Genomic DNA, 20,350 nt, shown 5'->3' with positions numbered 1-20,350 from the left:
GGCAGGAGACCTTTTCGAGAGCATAATGGGATGAAAAGACAAAAAGCTGCCAGACAAACATGTAATTTATCACTGCGCTGCTGAATTCACAACGCTGAGCAGTTTCGTCACGCTGCAGCAGCTCCAGCAAGAACCCGGCACTACAACATGCCGGCAGCGTTTCATATGCCAATGCCCTTCAGTGCCGATGCACTATACAGTTATGTGTGTCAATGAGCAATGACAGAGAAGTGAGAGAGATCCATTGTGAATGTCACGCCAACTGCGGCAAACAACAAATGCTTGCAGAATAACAAGAACGTCCTGGCTTCCAACAGCTGTGCCATCACTGACATTTCAGTGTGAAGATAATTCCAAGCGGTAGCTGAGCAAGCAAGTTAAAGGGACCAAAAAATTATGTTTGATGATGATTATTATGGTGCAAGGGCAGCTTTGACCGAAGAGCGCACCACGGCACAAGTATTTTCAGCTACACAAGGTGGGGTAGAGCACCCATTCCCCAAGCATTTCAGAAAAGCAGTGCATTGGGGCATGGGAAAGGTTGTACTCATGGTATCACCAGTGGGTACCACGCGGCGGCACTGAGATCGCACCCTGAAGCGACATTTAAATAAAGAACCTTTTTTTTTTTCACCACAATGGAAAGTTTCGCATATGAAATGCCCAATGCCACAATGGCGGGTGCAAAATACCTTAAAATGTCCTTAAGGCAAAATCTGCAACCAGTAAACGCTTCTAACACACCCAAATAGGTTGCAAAAAAAAAAAAATGACTACCGAGTGATAAAGCGGTCACAGGCCAGTAGAAATGACAAGTTAGAATGCAAATGCAGCCTTGACTGAAAACCACAATCTTTGGTTAGAGAACGAGATGAAATTATACATGCATTCGGGACCATTAAATTACATCCATGGTATTATACATGCACACATATGCTTTTTTTTATGCATACATGCACACAAATGCACTGAAACATGTCACCATGCTATGTGGGCCGAGTTGCATTGCCATTGTTCCGCCATCTACTTATCACTGTAATGACAGCACCTTTTTCAACACATGCAAACATGGCAGAGATATCACAAGTTAATTTTTAACAAGAACGTTTTAGAGAAAAAAAAAAAGAAACTGAAAACTGCTGCCAAAGTTACACCGCTGAATAAGTTCATCCTACTTAATGAGATTTTCCTTACAAAATTAGAATTCTTCACTCAGCCAGTACCGTCATGCCTGGTAACACATCAAGACACAGCATGACGTTTTGATTTCAATGATAATCCTACCACATGTTTCTGTCAGTTATGGGCCCCTGCCGCCTAGCACTAGTCTGAGAAAAAGCCAAGCAAGCAGGTGTACGGGGCACAAGGATTGCACCTTCACTGGCACACGCTTCTGCGCTTGAAGCAGAGGCGCAGCAGTGCGGCAAGGCGAGACAGGCCAAATGGCAAGCAGTGCAATGCAAGGAGAGCCAACTCATGCAAGAAAGAACTCCATCCAACAACTGTGGACCTTGCATCTGCAGGGTGCTGGTTTCACTGCATATCCTTACAGGAGAAAAAAAAAAACAAGGACAAGAAAGGCGAAATGTTGAGTGGAGTACTGACACATGCAGCTGCAGTAAGAGAGAGCTGGCACAAGATGTGGTGAAGACCACTCGATGTTCCTTGATACAGAAACACAAGACTAAAATCATGATGACCTGCAGCACCAGCACAGTGCACCTGGTAGAAACCTTACAGCACCCACGACCCGCAAACGAAATTGCCTGGTCGACTAGCAGTACCAGCTAGACCCCAGGAAGAAGTGGCACAAGCCGAACACTGTAACGCCTGAGATGTCTATAAAAGCCAGAAAGCCAAATCCAGCTCTTAGGAATTACCGCAAACGAGTCATCCCCAATCTCTTCCGTAACACAAGGTTTCACCAAAGTGGACACGATGAAAGTCCGTCCACAAAAGCAAAAATGCATGAAAGTGAAAGAAAAAAATTTGGAGGACGATTAAGCTTCCCCTTTAAGAGCAGGACGCGACAGCGTGTTGCAGCATTGCCAAGGAATCCACGGAACGCCACTGTCCTTCCGTGCGACCCCTTTCCCAGACAATTTAAGGTAAGGAAAGATATCTTGTAGGACACCCGAACCTCGCCGTAAGGCAAATAAAATGAAAATATTTTTTTAGAGAAAGGAAAGGACGCCTGTCTCACAATTCTCGCTGGACACCCGTACCGCGCCGTAAGGGAAGGAAAATCCCTTCCCTTAGGGCGCGGTTCAGGTGTCCACCGAGATGCGCCATTTTTTGCTCACGGTCAAAGACGCCGACGACACCGGCTTTTCTGCGACACGAGCTCCTTAACGCAGTCGCGTTAAAAAGGCACCGACTACGACGACGTCAACCGCTGCAACGCTGGCAGAGCTCGCCACACTGCCGTAACCAAGGTCGCCGCAAATGCCGAGCCAATCAATGCGAGCGACAGAGGAAGAAAAAGAAAAGATCGCGTCCCTCTCCGCGGCGATGGAAAAAGAAACTTGTGAAACCGCGGGGCTGCGAGTTCTTTTCTTTTATTCACTCATCTTTCTTCTTCCGTTCTGCCTTAGTAAACCCCCCCTACTGAGAGATGATGTTATCGCACGCGCTCGCTCGTAACGGTCCGCGTGGCAGACAATGATCTCGGGAGGCGAAGGCCCCTCGACGCACAAGAGGGAAGAAGGTTGCAGCCTCGCCACGGCAATGAGGAGGCGAGGCAGGCATGGGCCTGTTTTCGCGACCACGCCGGCAGCTGCGCGTGCAGGCATCTCTCCCACCATTCACGGTCGAATAAAACTGAAGTGCCGCCTCTCCCGCATTGACGGGCGCCGACGGAGGGAGGTCGCCACCCAGAACCGAGCATATACGCTGGCAAAGCAAAGCCACGGCCTTCCCAGCAAGACAGCCGGCGAAGACAAAAACACGACCGGGACGATTCGAATGCAATCGAGCAGGGGCAGCTCGGTCAGAAAGGCGCCACGGCAAGGCAAGTGTCCTTGACCCACCGCGGTGGCCCAGCGGTTAACGCGCCCAGCTACCGAGCCAGAGTTCCCGGGTTCGAAAACCCCGCCGCGAAACGCCAAGGGCGCCCGTGTGCAGCGCGATGTCAGTGCACGTTAAAGATCCCCGGGTGGCCGACAATATTCCGGAGCCCTCCACTATGGCACCTCTTCTTTCACTCCCTCATTTATCCGTTCCCTTAGGGCGCGGTTCAGGTGTCCAACGATATATGAGACAGATACTGCGCCATTTCCTTTCCCAAAAAACCAATTATGATGACCATTATTAACTGCCCTTGTTCTGCTTGAGGCGGGGGTGGAAGACCCATTCCCCCTCCACTGAGCATCCCGCTGGGTGTGGGGGAAAGTTTTACCCACCGGAGCACCGCTGAGGAGCCGGCGACGCCGGGAATCGAACCTCAAACCTTGCGCGTACAGCGCCGACAAGAGAGGTCGTGGCTTCGGTCGAAACTGATGCCAAGGCAAAAAAAAAAAAAGGCGTGCGCCGGCCAGCCACGATAAGTTCACCGGACGCGGCAGCGCAGAAGTATCAGTAAAGGCAGGCCAACGGACTTAATCCAGAGCCAGTCGCAGCCGCTACAGCGAGGCAAGACTACTCGAATGATAGAGAACGGGTAGCCAACAGAACGGAAGCGGTAAAGACCCCGCCCCACAGGGCACCTGCCAAGCTGGCGGTTCCGAACGCGGGCGCAAAAGGCAAATGAGAGAAATTCTGGCAAACAGAACGCACGTGCATAATAGTCGCGCGCGGAAGAGGACATTAGGGCAAAAAAAAAAAAAAGCGGGAGGGAAGCGGGTATGCGAGTCTACCTTCAAGAATTCTTTCTCCTGCAGAATTCAGACACCGATTTGCATTCAACGCGGACGGGCTTCGCAAGACACGGCAACAGCGCCGCCTCCAACGAACACCGACGAAGCGCGATAAGGGGGAAAGAAAAGAAAAACGCGGCACGATAAGCAGAGCCGGCGAAGGCTGCGGCACCACGGAAGCAGATAACCAGCGAGTCGCCGATTGGCGACAGATACCGCGTAGCTCCGCTTCGTTGCGCACACCGTCAGTTACGCTTGCGGGTCATGTAGATGCACGCAAAAAGAAACATCAAACAAAAAGACTTCCGCCTTGCGGAATGCGCTTGTCTCTGAACAACAACAGAGCAATAAAAAAAAAGGGGGGGGGGGGGGTCCAAGACCGCCTGTACACCTAAGCGCCTCCGGCCGAGCTTCGAAAAAAATCGCAATTTACACACTTCTACTATTGCACACTTAAAGACTGCCCGAGTTCTCCTTTTCCAATTTCCGCTGTCTGCAGTGGAATAAATACTTACAAAAAAAATGCACAGCCAAGCCGCAGTTTCCTGTAATTAAGGGCGCGCTTACAGGCAGGCCCCGAGGACCGCAGGTACTGGCCACGTCCAGGCGCACCTTAAAGCTATCGTAGCACACTGACACTGAAAGGTCAGGAGGACCGTCTCGCGAGAAAAAAAAAAAAAAAAAACTCACCGCGCTCGCATGCTGCGAAAGACGTCGGCCCCGAACGACACACGAGCGGGGACAACCCGAGGACCATAGCGCGATACACCGGATATTTTTTTCTGTTTCCTTTTCTTCGAACGCGATCGGCTCCACGCGAGCCGGCCGCGAGACCACCACCGCGCTTCTTCTTCGACCTCCGAGAAACGCCAGCCGCCAGACCTCGGTGTGCGAGTAGTAAGCAGCAGCAGCAGCAATAGTAGTAGTAGTAGTAGTAAGCAGCAGCAATAGTAGTAGTAAGCAGCAGTAGTACTAGTAAACAGCAGCAATAGTAGTAGTAGTAGTAGTAGTAGTAATCAGCAGCAATAGTGGTAGTAGTAAACAGCAGTGGTAGTGGTAACCAGCATCAACAGTAGTAGTAGTGACCAGTAGTAGTAGTAACCAGCAGCAACAGTAGTAGTTACCAGCAGCGATAGTAGTAGTAGTAAGCAGCAGCAATAGTAGTAGTAGTAGTTACCGGCATGAATAGTAGTAGTAGTAGTTACCAGCAGCAATAGTAGTAGTAGTTACCAGCAGGAATAGTAGTAAGCAGCAGTATTACGCGCTTCTAAGTAATGAAGCAAGCAAGGCAGAAAATGACAAGGAGAAGAACGCGGATATGAGCAGCAGCGCAGCAAAAAAATCATCGCCCAAACCGGACGTTCCACGAGTGCCCCACAAAACAGCCCACGCCTGTGGCAGGAGGAAGACGATATACACGCTCACGAAAAGAAAAAAAAAAGAACACATACGTATAAGAAGTGAGAGGGTGCCAAGCTATTCTCTCTCGCGGTCGTAATGCATCGAGGAAGCGCAAATGAAGAAACAATACGACGAAAGCAACAAACTACCGCTTTTCAGCCAGGGTGCCCCTACAGCGAACAAAAACATCTCACAGGTCAGAGCCAGGCAGAAGGGAGCACCCCCCCCCCGCCTCTTTTTCATCTGCCTATCTACAAAACAACGCACACCCAAGGCCGCCACCGCATAGTCAAAACGCCGCACTTGCAAAACGCCGGCGCAAGAAGAGGGGGGGGAGCACCCCCCCCCCCCTCCCGCCCCTTCCCACAACCTCCAGCTTTAGATGAGGAGGGGGGCGGTCGGCGAGACCGCTTCGGAAACGCCCGCCGACCACGTTCGGTTAAGCCGCACACGAACCTCCGCCGCCGCTTCCAAGAGAGAGAGAGGCCAAAGAAGCGAGGTCGACTCGAAACGCGCCAGACAAACAACACGGGCCGCCTCCTCCAACTAACCCCCCACTTTGGCTCGACGAGCACACACACAAACTACGGCGCCGCGAGTAAGAGAGGGATGAAGAGAAGCAAAAGTCGCCCGACACTCTGCGAAGGCGAGCACAAGCTGAGAAGGAGCCTCACCCCTTCCCACCAGAAAATGAGGAAGGCAGCAGCAAATGAAGGGCCCGCAAAAACGAGCGCGCGCGAGCTCGCGGAGAGCACGTGCTCGAGCTCCTTGAGGGACAAAGAAAGCGCAAAAACAAAAGAAACAAACAAACCCGCCGAACCGGGAACGCGCCCGGTACACAGAACGGAGAGGAATAAAGTAAAAATAACCCCCCAAAAGAGGGTCAAACAAGCGCAACCCTAGCGAGCGCTTCCTTGCCTTTTCTTTTTTTTTATTTTCCGAAAAGAGAGGCAAATATAAACTCCCGCGCGGCGCCAAGCGGGTCCCAAAGCGAGAACGATGCGGCGCGTACTACTACTACAGCGCCACCAGCAACTCCTCTCACGCACTCGCATAAAATAAGAACCAAGAAGAGGAGGGGGGGGGGGGGGGGGGGGCTCAACTAGGCAATCGGCCAACAAACCAACCGCCAGCACGCCCGACGGACCAGACGGGCCGAAGCCGCCGCCGCCACAGCATCACCAACCAGTTTCGGCACTTAGCCGAGGAACGGACGCACGCGGCACGACGACACAACCGGCACGCACCGGCGATCAAAATAACAAAAACTAAAAGGAGAACCAGCCGCGCACACACCGCCGTCCTCCAAAGCAGCCAGCGCGCCGACCCGAGCGAAAGAGCAAGTAAAAAAAAAAAGGGGGCCTCTCAGCACACAGAAACAAAACACGCCAGGCAGGCGCTCGGCGAAGAGAAAAATATATAAAGGAGAAACAGGAACGCAGCAGCCTCCTTTCTCGTACACCTTGCACTTGCCAGCTGTTTCTCCCCGCTTTATTTTTATTCCCCACCCCGCTTCACTGCAACAAGCCCCGCGAGCGAGCGAACGCCGCCCAAGGCAACGGCAGCCAACCCCCCTCGTACGATGAGTTGTGCGTTGTTCAGTTGGTTACGCGCCGTCGCCATTCCACGAAACGAACGAACGAACGCACGGCGCGCGCGCAACGAAACAAAAAGGAAACAGGTTTTAGCAACAAAGAAAACATAAGCGCGCCGAGGAAATGCCGTCAGAAGGGAGAGAGATCAAGAGAGGGGGCGACTGCGAGGAGGGCCAGAGGGCGCGGGAATCGAAATGGAGTAAGGATGAAGTAAGAGAGATACATCGCGCGCGCAGGAAAAAAAAAGCAAACAAGGAAACGCAGAAGCGAAAAAAAAAAACGGGCCGCGCGCTGCGCGCGCAAAAGGACACGGAGAGAGCGGAAGGGAGAGAGAGAGAGAAGAGGAAGAGAATCCAGGGGGAGAGGCAATTTAAATGCGCCGACGTTCGTCCTCGGCCGCCGCCGAGCGGCGTCAACGGCGAAGCGAGAGCGCGCTGCTGAAGCCGATGACCTTGAGGAGCGCGCTACCCTCCCCGCGCCGCTTCCCACTCCGCTCTCTCGGCGCACGCCCGCCCAAAAATATCGGTGCGCTAAATCCTCTCTCCAGCCTCACTTCCCACACACGCACACACAGTCGTCCGCCGCTACCACGGCCGGCGTCAGCTTCCTTCTCGACTCGACGACCCTTTCGCAGAAAAGAAAACCGGGCGCCACACAAGAAAAAAAAAGACAAGCAGCGGCAAGAAGCAAAAATAAATGAAACGCGGCAGCGGCTCTTTAACGGCGAAGCGACATAGAACAGCCCTCACCCGTACCTCCGCGTACCGAACACGGAGTCAGAAACACCAAAACAAAAAGAGGCAGCGCAGCTTAAGGAGAAAAAGAAATAAAAGCGAATTGCCCAGCAAAAAGAGGCCACGAGAGAAGGAAGCAAAACCAAAAACCGAGTACACACGAACGCAGTGGATGGATGACGACGATGCGGAGCGAAGTAAAAGAAAAAAATAACAGCCACCAATATAGGCAGAAAACACACGCAGCCGGCTGCCGCTAGTAAGGAAGAGAGAGAGAGGGGGGGGGGGCAGAAGCAAAGAGCGAGGTAGGCACTGGCTGGATGACTGGATTCACGGAGGAGCCGACGGAATAAAAAAAAGGAAAGGAAATATGAAAAGGAAATTTAAGCACAAGGAAAGAGAAGCCCTGCTCGGAGGAACCGGTGCAATAGCAACGGCACGAGTCAGCAAAATACAAGGCGCACGAAGGAGCAGCAAGAAAAACGCGGATGGAGACGTAGCGAGGAAATTGCCGAGCCGGACGAGCAACAACTAAGAACAAAAGCAGCCGTGGGCGCTGCCGGGTCGAGGGAGAGAGACCAGAAATAAAACATAGAAAGCCGAGCAGGAGGTCAGATAAGCGCGCGCGAGTGGAGTGGGGGAGACAGAATTAAAATACCCGAACAGAAAAGAAGCTGCCGCCGATTCCGACGTGGCGAGGGCACTACGAGCGAAGGACGAAAAATATACCAGCCAATGAGAAAAAAAAAAACATGGACGCAACAAACTGTCCGGAAAGGGAATCCACGCCCGACCGAAAACGAAACAAACGCGAGAAAAGAACCAACAGCCCGCCAGAGAAATCCCCCGTCCGCAATAAAGGCCAGGCTGCGGCGCTCTCGCGCCAAGAACGAGGTAACGCTGAAGCAAGCAGTACATAAAGATAAAATCCTAAGTAGAGGAAAGGCGATAAGCACGGGGGCTTCGGCGAGAGATAAACAGCAAGCCAGCCCCGGGGAGGCAGGAGGCGCAAGCCACGCAATAAAGCAGACAAAGCGGGCCCACGAATGAAAAGATATAGAAAGGCAGCGGAGCTATCCGAGAGCGCGCGAACGTGAGAGAAGAGGAAACAAAAACAAGAAAATGCCGAAGAGAACGAAATAAAAAGGGGAAAGGCCAGCAGGCTGCATGACAGGCGCCGAAAATAAAAGCACAAAGAACGACCAACCGCAGGATGAAAGGAAAAAAAGAAAGCAAGCCGGCATGCCAGTACAGCCGCCCGCATAACAACACAAAGAGACCAAGAAAGAAAGAGGAAAAAAAACGAACCGAGCTGCACCCCACGAAAAGCGGCGGCTCACAGCGGGAGGCGCGGCAGCAAAGAATCAAAAGACGCACGGCTAGCGAGAAAAATGAACGACAAAAGAAAACGGAGCTAATACACCTCCGCACGTCGAGCGCAACCAACGAGTTGTGCGCTCCCCCCCTCTCTCTCCTCTTTTCTCCGGCTTGGGCGTGCGTGTGTGTCGCAAACGCTCAGCATAAAAGGAAGAGGAAAGAGCTCCCAAGCCCGCATAAAGAAAAAGGAAGACGCCCGAGGAGGCGCGCGCGTGAGAAGGAAACCGGAGGGCGGCGGTAAGAAGAAAAAGAAACTACGAAAAAGACCCCCCCCCCCCCCCCACCACCACGCCAGCAATGCAAGAGAGAGCTCTCGTGCGCCGTCGGGCGACGAAGAGGCAAAGGAAAAATAAACACAAAACCGGGAGGGGAAAATCGCTTCGCGTACATACTAGGAGGGAAATGGCTGCTCTTCGGCGAAGGGGGGAATGAATAAAGCAAGATGAATCACGAAACGGATAAAGGAGACGGCGAGCGAAAGGAAACAAGTCGGCGAAGGAGAACGGCCCGCCTGCCAGCCAGCCACATCGCCGGGCGGCACCCCCCTCTCTCCGCGGAAGTAACAATAACATTCAGCATCTCACGCTGCTCCAACCCGCTTATTTCGTTTTCTTCTTTCGTTCTCGCAGCGCTGCTTCGCTCGCCAGCTTCCTCTATGCACCCCCCCAGCGCGCGCTTCGCTCAGCCGCTGTCATTTCCTCTCCTCCCCCTTCTGACATTCGGCAGTTGGACAAGAGCTCCTGCCGATCGGACAGACAGCGGGGGCCGCCGCCATCGAACGTGAATTGGGGACGACGGAGAGGGAGAAGGGAAACAAAGCGGTCGGTTGATCGTCCGGCGTCGCGACGGGTGCACCCTTCGCAGATTATCTCGGAACCGAAGAAATGAGAACGGCCATGGGCACCCGGTGCTGTTTCTAGTTGAACGAGACAGGGAATGCACAAAGGACCTCCTCTGACCGCTACGAACTCCTCCCGGAACCCACGAGAGTCTACATTTCGCGTTTATCGGGACGCTGCGGAGAACAGTTAGAAGAAGATTACCGGCTCTCCAGTCACAGCCGCGACGTCCGGGAAACGCCGAAGGCCGTCGTGGCTAATTGCCGGCGTAATAAAGGGTCGCCCGGGCGCCGCGCCACGAATCAGTTTATAAAAACGGCGCGCAACCGGACCCTCTTAGTCCGGCAGGAGAGCAGGCACAGGCAAGTTCCTGTCTTAGCGGCCGAGCATCATCATCATCAGTAACTTTATTTCCACACCCCTGCTTTAGACGGCAGCCAGGATATCGTAGGCGCTGGCGGCGTCTTCGGCCAGTTGGATTATCTTTGAGTTTCCGGTTCGGAGCTGAGTAGATTGGTCTCCCACTGGTCCTTAAGACTATAGATATACTTGAGATAGTGCCCCAAGCTCGTGTCCAGAGCTACATACCCCGCGCCGAAATAGGGGCGTTCTCGGCAGGCCGATGTCTGAAACCGGGAAAGACAAAATCGAGAAACTGCGAGTGCCGATGAATGCAAGTCTCTCTAACACTGTCGGGCCCCTCCCACGGTAAACGATTTTTTCGCGATTTTATGGGGGTTTTACGTCCCAAGGCAACTCAGGAAGACGTAGTGGTGGGCTCTGAATAATTTCGACCGCCGAGGTTCTTTAACGGGCACACCAATGGAACGAGCAGAGCCTGAATCTCTCTCCAACACTACAACCGAGCAGAAAAGTAATAAACTTCAAAAAAATCCGCACCAGTCAGACCATCGCGCTTTGGCTTGGTTTATCTTGGTTTATGGGTGTTTAACGTCCCAAAGCGACTCAGGCTATGAGGGACGCCGTAGTGAAGGTCTCCGGAAATTTCGACCACCTGGGGTTCTTTTACGTGCACTGACATCGCACAGCACACGGGCCTCTAGAATTTCGCACCCATCGAAATTCAACCGCCACGGCCGGGATCGAGCCCGCGTCTTTCGGGCCAGCAGCCGAGCGCCATAACCACTCAGTCACAGCGGCGGCCTCCATCACGCTTTGTTAATTACAGAAAAGAGGTAGAGGGGGAAAAAAGGGGGGGAGACAGAACGAGGACGCTGGCTGACAGGCAACGCCACCTTCGTGTCGCGCAGTTTGTGCAACCGGCCCCGGACAGAAATTCGAGCCGGCTAGGCGAACAGACATTCGAATTCCACGAGTCCGGGCGACGTGACTCATAGGCAGCCGTGCGTACAGCGCACGCGAAACAAACCGATTACAAGTCGGTGCCACAACAAGGACGCGTCTGACAGCGCGCGCGACACTTTAGTGTTCCGGATCAGCGCGAGTAATTTCTACGCAATTAAAAAAAAAGAGGCACCTAACAAGAATGGCATGCCACCTGTTAAACGTCGCAAGCGTCCTATCTCCCACACGCACACACAGAGAGGGGTAACTGCATGGCGAAACAAGCTCGACCCCATATTCCCACTAACGCACGAAAAGCCTTTTGATACCGCGTTATCGAAGACCGTGTACTGCATGCGCAGAAAACGGTTCCCCCTTTCCATCTCTCCACAGCGGCAGCCCGGCGAGGCTATTGTTTCTCCACAGCATTACCGCCATAGCGATCAGAGAACAAGTAACAAGAAATATCCGAGACCCCGCTGGTTGATTGTGACATTCCGCTGCCCTCTCTTTTTCCAAGGATGCACAGGCTACGTCGAGGACGAGGCCATTCGGTGTGCTTCGTCTCCCGCCCCCACGAAGTAGAGGGTACACGCATGTAATCTCGGCGGCGGAGGACGGCGACACGTCACGGTCACGAGCCGCCATCGCCGCGGCCATAACAGCGTCGAGGGAAAAGGAAGAAAATGTCAAGGCTCTTCTCCTTGGGCGTGAAAGCCAGGACAAGAGGAAAAGTTGGGAGGGGGCATGGGCGACCTCCCTTCGTTACTGCGCGGATACCAAGAGCAGGGGGAGGGGGGGTGTCTAGACAACCACGCCGGTGGGTGGGTTCATTGCGCCGCGAACCGTACTGTATTCATCAACGGAGCTGAGTCCGCTGAGGAAGACAGTGGCCTCGCGCCCCATGATCTCTAGTTGTAGTTAAGAGACAGTTTTAGTTTCACGTACGTAGAGCTCTTACGGGTGACCAGTGCGCATGCGCAGAACGCAAAGGGAATGCGCGAGTCTCACGTACGTACGTGACATTCGGATTTTTACGTTGGGGTCTTTGCGTTGCTTGCGTACGCAGCGTTGTCAAACATGGCGGCACCCTGCCCGCCCGCTTCACAGCGATAACAGCTTCGTCGCCAATCCATCGATCCGATATCGTGTTCTAGACTGTTGTATTCGCCATCGATTTGCCTATTCTTACCCTTGCATAAAGTTTCAAGCGACAAATAGCTTTTGCTTTTCAGATATAAGGGCAATTTTGCAGCTAGCGCCAACGCAGTTGGACTGGCTTGGTTTTGACTCGTCTTGTCTTAAGAGTGGCTACAGTAGTGTCTTCATCTGTCAGTAAATGGCGCTAGGAAGAACGCGCGGCGACTGTCGCGTACGTGCAACTAAAAGGGTTTGAAGTGACATGCGCGTATGCTCGTAGACTTCTCACGTATGCGTACGTGAGCTCTGTACGTACTCGAAACAAACTCCCTAGTACTGCTTTGCGCCGGCCGCGTTGTTATAGCAAACTGCCTGCACGCCATCACTCCGCCCCCGAATGCGTTGTCTTCCTGCTCGTGGTAATAATCCACTGACACAAACGGGGTCAACAACCGAAGTACCGTTATACTGATCCTAATGACGCAAAAACGAATAACTAGGCTATCTGCATCAGCAAAATGCTGTCGGCCTCCATCGTGAGATACCCGTCGCTTGGGGATATAACAGGGGAGGAGGTGTGGACAGAGCACGAGTTACGCGGTATGAGAACCTTGATGGTGACGATGGACACTTTATGGCGCAAGGGCATATTCGGCCGAAAAGCACCAAACGCAGGGCGACCGATCACCACAGATTGCTGGTAGCGTAATAAAAATAACGCAAGTGTATACGGCCTGAATGCAAAAAAAAAAAATACATGCACGATTCACTGCGTGTCCAAGGGAACTAAGTCAAATTCCGACGCAGTTCGAACGCGACGAGGACAGGGTAATAATGTTTCGAATTACGCAAAGCCACTAAAACTTTATGCGATGCTGACGGCAACAATGTCACAAGGCTGCCAGCCAGCGTAGAGCCGGTGGTGTACGACGAGCCCGTCGGAATCGCTCGCACCTCTCCAGGGCGCAGTTTAGCGACAACTACACAAGATTAAACGAGCGATATGCAGCAAGTCCGCCGATTGTTCTCCATCGCCAAAAAGGTAAATACCTAGGTTGCATAGGCGACTGACTGCACAAGCGGCCGATCACAAACAGCGGTCACAATAGGATGAGTCGGCAACAATTCGCCGAGTGACGAATGCGTCGAGGGCGACCGGTCATTTCCTAGGGAAGTGCGTTCATCCGATTGGCCGCGTGACCGACACGAGGGCCCGGTCTTATCGCTGGGACTGCGCCCGAAATTGATATCCAAGGCAGCAAGCGCACGCCGGCAGGAAAGTTACCGAATGACGCAACCTTCACACACGGGAGGAGGATAAACCTTATTTTCGTCGACAAAAGTAGCAGAGAAGATGGCGTGGGGGTTATAGCCCCATCAAGTGGCCATGAGCCCGTGGCGTTCGGCGACTTCCAGATCTGTGTGTCCTAGTCGGAAACTGAGCAATGCGGCCTCCCAGTGGTCTGGATTCGACAGCTGCAAACCTCGCGGAGGGAGGAGTCCTGAGGGCAAGCCCAGAGTATGTGGGAAAGAGTGGCATGTTGGCCACATAGTTGACAGGAGGGAGCGTAGACACCAGGGTATATGCGGGCATATATCGCGGGGTTGGGGAAGGTGCTCGTTTGGAATTGCCTCCGCGCAACCTCTTGGGGTTTGGTGAGAGAAATACGTGCTGGGGGATATAGAAGTCTACCTAAACGGTAGTGCATGGTTATGTCATGAAATGTAACCACACGATCTCTCCCCACCCCCAGGACGGACGACACCACGTCCCGGTAGACGAATCCTCGGGCATGATTGTGGGCCGCCTCGTTCCCTGGATGGGATGAGTGCGCAGGAACCCAGATCAACTGGATCGGGCGGAGTTGGCCCTTGGTGGAGCGGAGAGATAGGATGACGGGGGAGACCCGGCCTTTGGCATAATTACGAATCGCAGATTTAGAGTCGCTGAAGACGGCTTCTGCAGGGGCGGAGACCATCGCCAAGGCTATGGCCGCCTCCTCGCCCTCTTCAGACGATCTGACGGGAGCACGCAACCAACGGCCCTCCACAGTAGTTTACAACCGCGAGCGAAAAAGCATCGCGATCATAGATTCGCCATAGTCGGTGACAACGACTGCCATCTCTGCCGAGTGACGCACTTAGTTACAGAATTCAGCTACTACGCTCCGCGATACAAAAAAAAATTCAAATAACAGGCACCTTTGAAGCCAACGTGCAAAAAAAAATGAGTTGCCAGAGTAAGTCGACACAGAGAAGTTATAGCTATCAAGCCAACCGACTGCTTTTTTGTAACCGAAAATGGATCTACCGCTGAATACCGGCATAAAAGGCATTCAGCTTTTACTCCGAGCCATATTTTCTGCAAAGAACGCTAGCACGGAAACAGCCAGCCGTTCGCGGCCTTCCCCCGTAGCGGCAAAAACGGGCGAAAGCTGCACGTGGACAGCAGGCCGCCTCCGAATCTGCAGGCGGACCTCGACTAAGCCTTTTCCAGAATACCACCAACGACCAGAGGACGAGATGCGACATACATGGCAAACAGCACAATGATTTTTGCAGCAAGCACACCAGTGACGAATAGCGAAGACAAAAAGTTCAGTACTCGGCGGTCTCCAAACGGACGAAAAAAAAACAAAAAAACCAGCGCCAACCATCGACGACACGGCATACAAAAAAGCGAGCGCGCAGAGTCAGTGACCCGAGAAGCAAGACTCAGCCTGCCAAACCCGGCACCAAAGACAAAGCAAACAGCGAAGCCATCCATCGGGCCCCGTGCACTGCCCTATCGCTCACCGCGCACGCCTGTCGATATAGTCAAAACCCAGCGAGCGAAACGAGCGGCGCGTATTTGTCTTGCGAGGGCGGACGACTCACGCGGGCTCTTGTTCATTGTGCCGCGTCGCGCGATGGGTGCGCCGTCAAAGAAAACAAAGCGATAAATCAAACCGTGGTTGGCAGTTTCTTGACCGAGGTCACCATACCACGCCCAGGCGATAATCGAGGACGCTGCCAGCGATAAGCCGGAAAAACCAACAAAACAGAAACAAAAGCGGTGGGCTGCCATTCGGACACAATGGTCAGTCCGCGCATAATCTTATCAAACACGCGCAGCCGCAAGTTTTTTTATCTCCGACCCCTCGACGGCTCCGCGTACTTTCCGCAAAGGAAGCGGGCATGGGCGTACGTTAGACGGCCCTTATCGAACCTTATCTGGCGGAGATAAGGCAGTATTACAGCGCACGCCGCTCGCAATATCGCGCAGGAAAGGGCGTCGGGTATCGGTGCTCAAGCACTCCGGCTCCGAAAGAAAAAAAAACAGAAAAGCGGAGAGAAGACAATGCGATGTCTTTTTTTTTTCTTTTTACAGAGAACAAAACGCGGCCGCGACAGAACTTCTGAAGCACCTCCAAACACGTGACACAGATCTGAAACTACCGCGACACGGAAAGATTAGAGCGCACAAGCGACGATAGCGCAAACGCTCCCCGGCCACGATGAGCCCGCCACTTGAGAATACGGCAAACCCCTCGAGAAACGGTCGCGGGCCTTTCAAACCTCGCGCAGCACTGAAGTCGGCAGCAAACAGCGAGCCGCTTGCTTTCTTGCGAAGCCAACAGCGGTAGGCCTTCGCCTTGGTGATGGAAATGGCGGCCTCCACGGAAACGCGGCGAGAACAAAGAAAAAAGCGCGCGCCACAGAGAGGCCTCGCTTGCACCACGGGTTGAAAGGCGGACACCGAGGATGCTCAATCATAGCCCGCGCGCGCACACACAGGGTCATTTCTCATCTGGCCTCGAGGCCAAGTCCGACGGGGGAAGAAGACTCGACCATGCAAATCGAGGGTTCAAAAATTCCTGCAGGACGGGCGCCAAATATAACGCACAAAGAAAGAGCCAACGTATAAGGTCCCGCCAGGAAAGGGACCACAGCGCGTCGTTACTCAGAGGCGGGTATGTCCTGAATAACCTTTTGCTGGGAAGGGCACGTCATTACCCCGCGATCAGCAGCAGACGCCAGCGCTAATCGGCCCGATTTAGCTAACGTCGACACTTCGGCGATAAGTCGCGAAGCTCTTGTCACAAAAGCCCGTTACGCGATACAGAAACCGGGAAGCCGCGCGAGCGTTGCTAGATGGCTTATTGCAACCGGCGTACACAAGTCGCGACAGCGGCCACACCTGGGACGCACAAATAGGGCTCCCAAGAAGAAAGGGGTGGAAGGGGCGTCATTGAACAACTCCGACGCGGCAAGATTACGAAATACGATGAGAACAAGAGAACGCCACTACTCGGCACCGGCGCGCACAGGCATCCGCACATAATACAACCGGACCAATACGGAATTTCTCTCGCCAGTCACCGCAGCAGCGTCAAGGTTATATATCCAGCAACCTCGCACCAACGGGGAATGGGTGGTGACGCGACGGGCTCTTTTTTTTTTTCTTTATGGGCGCCCCATTCTCCGCTCTGCACCACACGGGGCGTGTACGCGCCTCATCGTCATTATTGTTATTAACAGTACTTCCCACAGGGGAGGGAGTTGCGCCGCAGGTAAGACAACTTACGACCACGCTCCAGAGGAGACGGCGCCAACAACAACACAAAGAAAGCAAGCTAAACCGGACGAACGGCGCGCAGACACGAACGAGAAAGAAGTAAAGAATAAAAAGAGGGGGGGGGGGGCGCACGGAGAAGCAAAGTAACAAGAGAAGCCGGTGAAAGGAGGAGGTATATACGCGCACGACACACACAGCGAGCGCGGGGGCTTGCGAAAGCGTCGCGCACGAACAGAACGCACTCACGCGCGCCCCAGCCCCCGCAGAGCACCTGCTTGGGAAGAAAAATCGATAGTCCGGAATTCCCCCCTCCCTTCCCTCCTGCACCATCACCGCGGGTCTTTTTATGTATACTCTTTGTTGTATTACACTGCCCTCCCTCGCAAGGGAGCACGGACTGACACAGAGCTTTGCTTTTTTTTTTATTGTACTCTCCCTTCGCCTTCCTGTCGCTGTTCGGTATTTGTGCTTTTCATTCCGCTGGACTGCGCTTTTCTTTCTTTTTATCTCTCCTACTTTAGCGGACCGTTCCGTGCGCTACGATTTGCTCAGGATAGGCGCACACAACCTGGACCTTTTGCACCCGAGTTAATCGCGATAATGAAAAGCGCCTTGTTGCGGCTGACGCTCCGTATAATGGCCGGTTTCTTTCGCGGCAACACGGGTAGACAGGCGCGGTACAAAGAAATAAGAAATAAAAAAGCGGCCGTCCCGCTTCCAATACGTCAGAGAGGCTCACAATGCACGCGAGACGGCCAGACAGCGACAAGGGAAGAGAGGCAGGCTACGGCGCCTCGACAGCGCCCCGTCCCTGACGTCGAAGGTCTTTTCCGGACAGAGCTGGCAGCAGCCAACGCGGCGGGCCTCACGAAGAGAAGGAAGCGGGCCAGAGAGCACAGACAAACACGACATCGTGGCGGCGGCTTGGATGCAGGCGCGAGCAATGCCTTCTTGGACTTGCATTCCCCCTCCTTCGCCCTGAGAGACGACGTTTAGAGGTTCACCCCTCGGGGCGGCGAAGGAGTTGAGGGAGGGAGCAGCAGCAGCAAAGGCCCCACCACGGCCAGTGTTCCCGCGACCCAATTTCGGCCCCGCGGTGGAAGCGTAGCGCTCTCCTCGGGGCGGCCCGTAACGGTGAAAGATGGCGGCGGACGACCGCGCTGGCAACAAGAAGAAGCGACGGGCCGGGAAGTTAAGTAGGTGAATCGGCAGCGGAAAATAAGAAAAGCAGAAGGAACGAGTTCTCTCGCCGACAGCAGGGACCACCACTCTGCCGGAGCAGTGAAGGAAGCGGAGGCCCTGCGGTTCGCTCTTAAAAGACCGGGGGTTCCGAGCAACGGGACAGCAGCACAAACGAGAGCAGAAAGAAAAGGGTTCGCAGGGCCTACCTTGTGACGGGTGTCGTACAAACCTGTGCCGCAGATGTAGCCAGTCGTCACCCACAGTGTGCGAGCGATCGGTAATCCGCACATACCAAAGTCCGTACCCTCCAACATTCCCACCCCCGGAGACATCCAACAAACGAGAGAAAAAAATTACGCTTCGTGGCGACGATCGAGCTGAATGGAACTCGCCGTTGGGGCCCAGGAAGCGCGCACATCACCCCCCCCCCCCCCCTCCCGAAACCGGAGGACACATTTCCCCCACCGGAGCGGCGGTATCCGAGATCAGGCGAGCGCGCACAAACAGGCACCGGTGACATGACGGCGCCGATGCTTACAGGGTGAGGTGGTGGTGGTGGTGATGATGCGCCGGCTGTGCTGCGTACAAATGTCCCGCAGGCAGCGTCTTCACTTTGCTCATGGCCGAGCGGCGTACGTAGCAGCCTCCGCCGACGACGACATGGCGCCTCTCTCAAGCCGAACGCCGAGCGACTGGTGCGGCGGCAGCAGCCAGCGAGGAGGAGAACGAGGAGGATGGAAGGCCACACGTTAGCGGCAGCCCTCTCCTCCGACGGCGAGTCAACGAACGCAACGGGGGCCGGTCCACATGGCCGCTCGCCGCGGGGGGAGGCCGGCAGCGGCGGCGGCGACGTCGGGAGTGGCGCGCCGCCAGCCAAGGATGCCTCTCTCCTCATTGTTCCGCTAAGGTCAGGGACTCGGGCCCGCCGCGCGCGCTTCCCACTCCGCTACGCGCGCGCGCGAACTTCTCTGGCTGCCGATGCCCTCCCCACCTCCCCCAATACTCTTGTGCAGCAACAGGAGGGAAGACACTGCGGTAACTCACCTGCCGCCTCCCTTCCGCACGACGCGTGCGTCGCTGCTTCAAAGCCCGCGGCGAGCGACCGACCGACAATCACGACGCGGGTGCGGTTCCCGCTCCCTTTCTAGACCGCCCCCCCTCTTCTCAAGCATCCATTTCACGGTTCGGCCCGAGAGGAAACAGGAGGAGGAAGTCAAAAGTGCCCAAGGTGCGAGGAGTGGGGCCAAGAACACAAAAAGGAAAGACCTTTCACGCATCGCAACTTCAGTGTACGACGCGTTAGCTAGTGCCCTCCGGGAATTTTCTGTTCTTTTTTTTTTTCACCCTTGTCGTTCTCTCTCCCTTCGGCGAATCGGGAGGGTTCCCACATCATCACTAACCCAGTGACGCGGTGTTTCTTTTCCTCACTCTCTGTTCCTGCGTGCTCTCCCCGCGGCCGACCCCCCTTTCCTGCTTACTATCTTTCTCCCCTTACTAGGCTTCTGCAGAAGAAACTTGACCTCTGGGAACGACCTCTGACGTAATTCGGGCAAGCCCTATTCTTTCCTTTCCTTTTCAAGCGAGTTCTTCAGCAACCCCCCCCCCCCCCCCCCCCCCCCCCCAGCGGGGCGGAAGCTGGGTTCAAGGGAGGGCGAAAGAGAGTGCTCGTACGAGAGGGTGGCCCCGGTAGCAATGCACTTCACCGGGGCAACGGAATCGAAGAAGAGCGGAAGCGTAGCACCAGCAACGCACAAACAAACAAAACCGACCGACGACGCCGTCCCAAAAAGTCGGGACGGGGTCACGCCGGGTTCATTCACGTCTACCCGTCCTTCTCTCCATCTCGCTCCTCTGGGAGGGACCGATGACAATTCCCCCTTCCTCTCCGGGCGGCGAAGAGACAACACGCCGCGCGGCTGGGCCGTGCAAAACAAAAGAACAAGGCTAGCGCAACGCAATGTAGCCGCGCTCTCTCTCTCTCCTGCAGCCGGCGTTACGTTACACAGAACCCTTCGCGCGCCGCCGTTTGTTGACGCGCAGTTCCGCGAGCCTGCCGAGGCCGAAGGACGTCAGCGAGCGAGGACGGCTTCCTTCCCACCGCCGCCGTAGAGAAGGGACCACCGAATGATCGGTGCGAAGTGCAGGCAGCACCGACCACTCCGTCGTGCAGCAACATGTCACACGGAGAGAGAGGGGGGCCATCCTCGTATCTCGCCCTCATTAGAATGCAAGTGGGGGGGCATCATAGGCACGGCCTTACAGCGACGACAGCTCATCGGTATTCGGGTGAGGATGCGAAACGTTCGCATTTACGGAATGAAAAATGAAATTGCGGCCGCAAGACAAGCGCTCGGCAGGTTCGCAG

At 54.6% G+C, this 20,350-nt stretch overlaps 1 protein-coding gene across 18 annotated transcripts in view; it reads right to left on the bottom strand.

Moving 5' to 3' along the window:
- Nucleotides 1-20,350, bottom strand: part of LOC144120974 (uncharacterized) — a 59,687-nt gene that overhangs the window by 31,225 nt on the left and 8,112 nt on the right. For 7 of the 18 annotated variants that reach the window (XM_077653814.1, XM_077653817.1, XM_077653816.1 and 4 more), the window contains exon 1: nucleotides 18,524-18,680. The exons of 9 other annotated variants lie outside the window; for them this stretch is intronic. In XM_077653814.1, coding sequence (XP_077509940.1) covers nucleotides 18,524-18,606 — 83 coding nt within the window. In that variant the 5' untranslated portion in view covers nucleotides 18,607-18,680. Of the gene's footprint in view, nucleotides 1-4,544; nucleotides 4,635-18,523; nucleotides 18,770-20,350 lie in introns of those variants that run through there. 2 more of the 18 variants (XM_077653825.1, XM_077653833.1) reach the window with 2 other exon arrangements.

Source organism: Amblyomma americanum, chromosome 2 (assembly GCF_052857255.1).
Source record: "Amblyomma americanum isolate KBUSLIRL-KWMA chromosome 2, ASM5285725v1, whole genome shotgun sequence".
Classification (NCBI taxonomy): domain Eukaryota; kingdom Metazoa; phylum Arthropoda; class Arachnida; order Ixodida; family Ixodidae; genus Amblyomma; species Amblyomma americanum.
The sequence above is the reverse complement of the archived record's forward strand: the minus strand, read 5'-3'. Positions and strand labels throughout refer to the sequence as shown.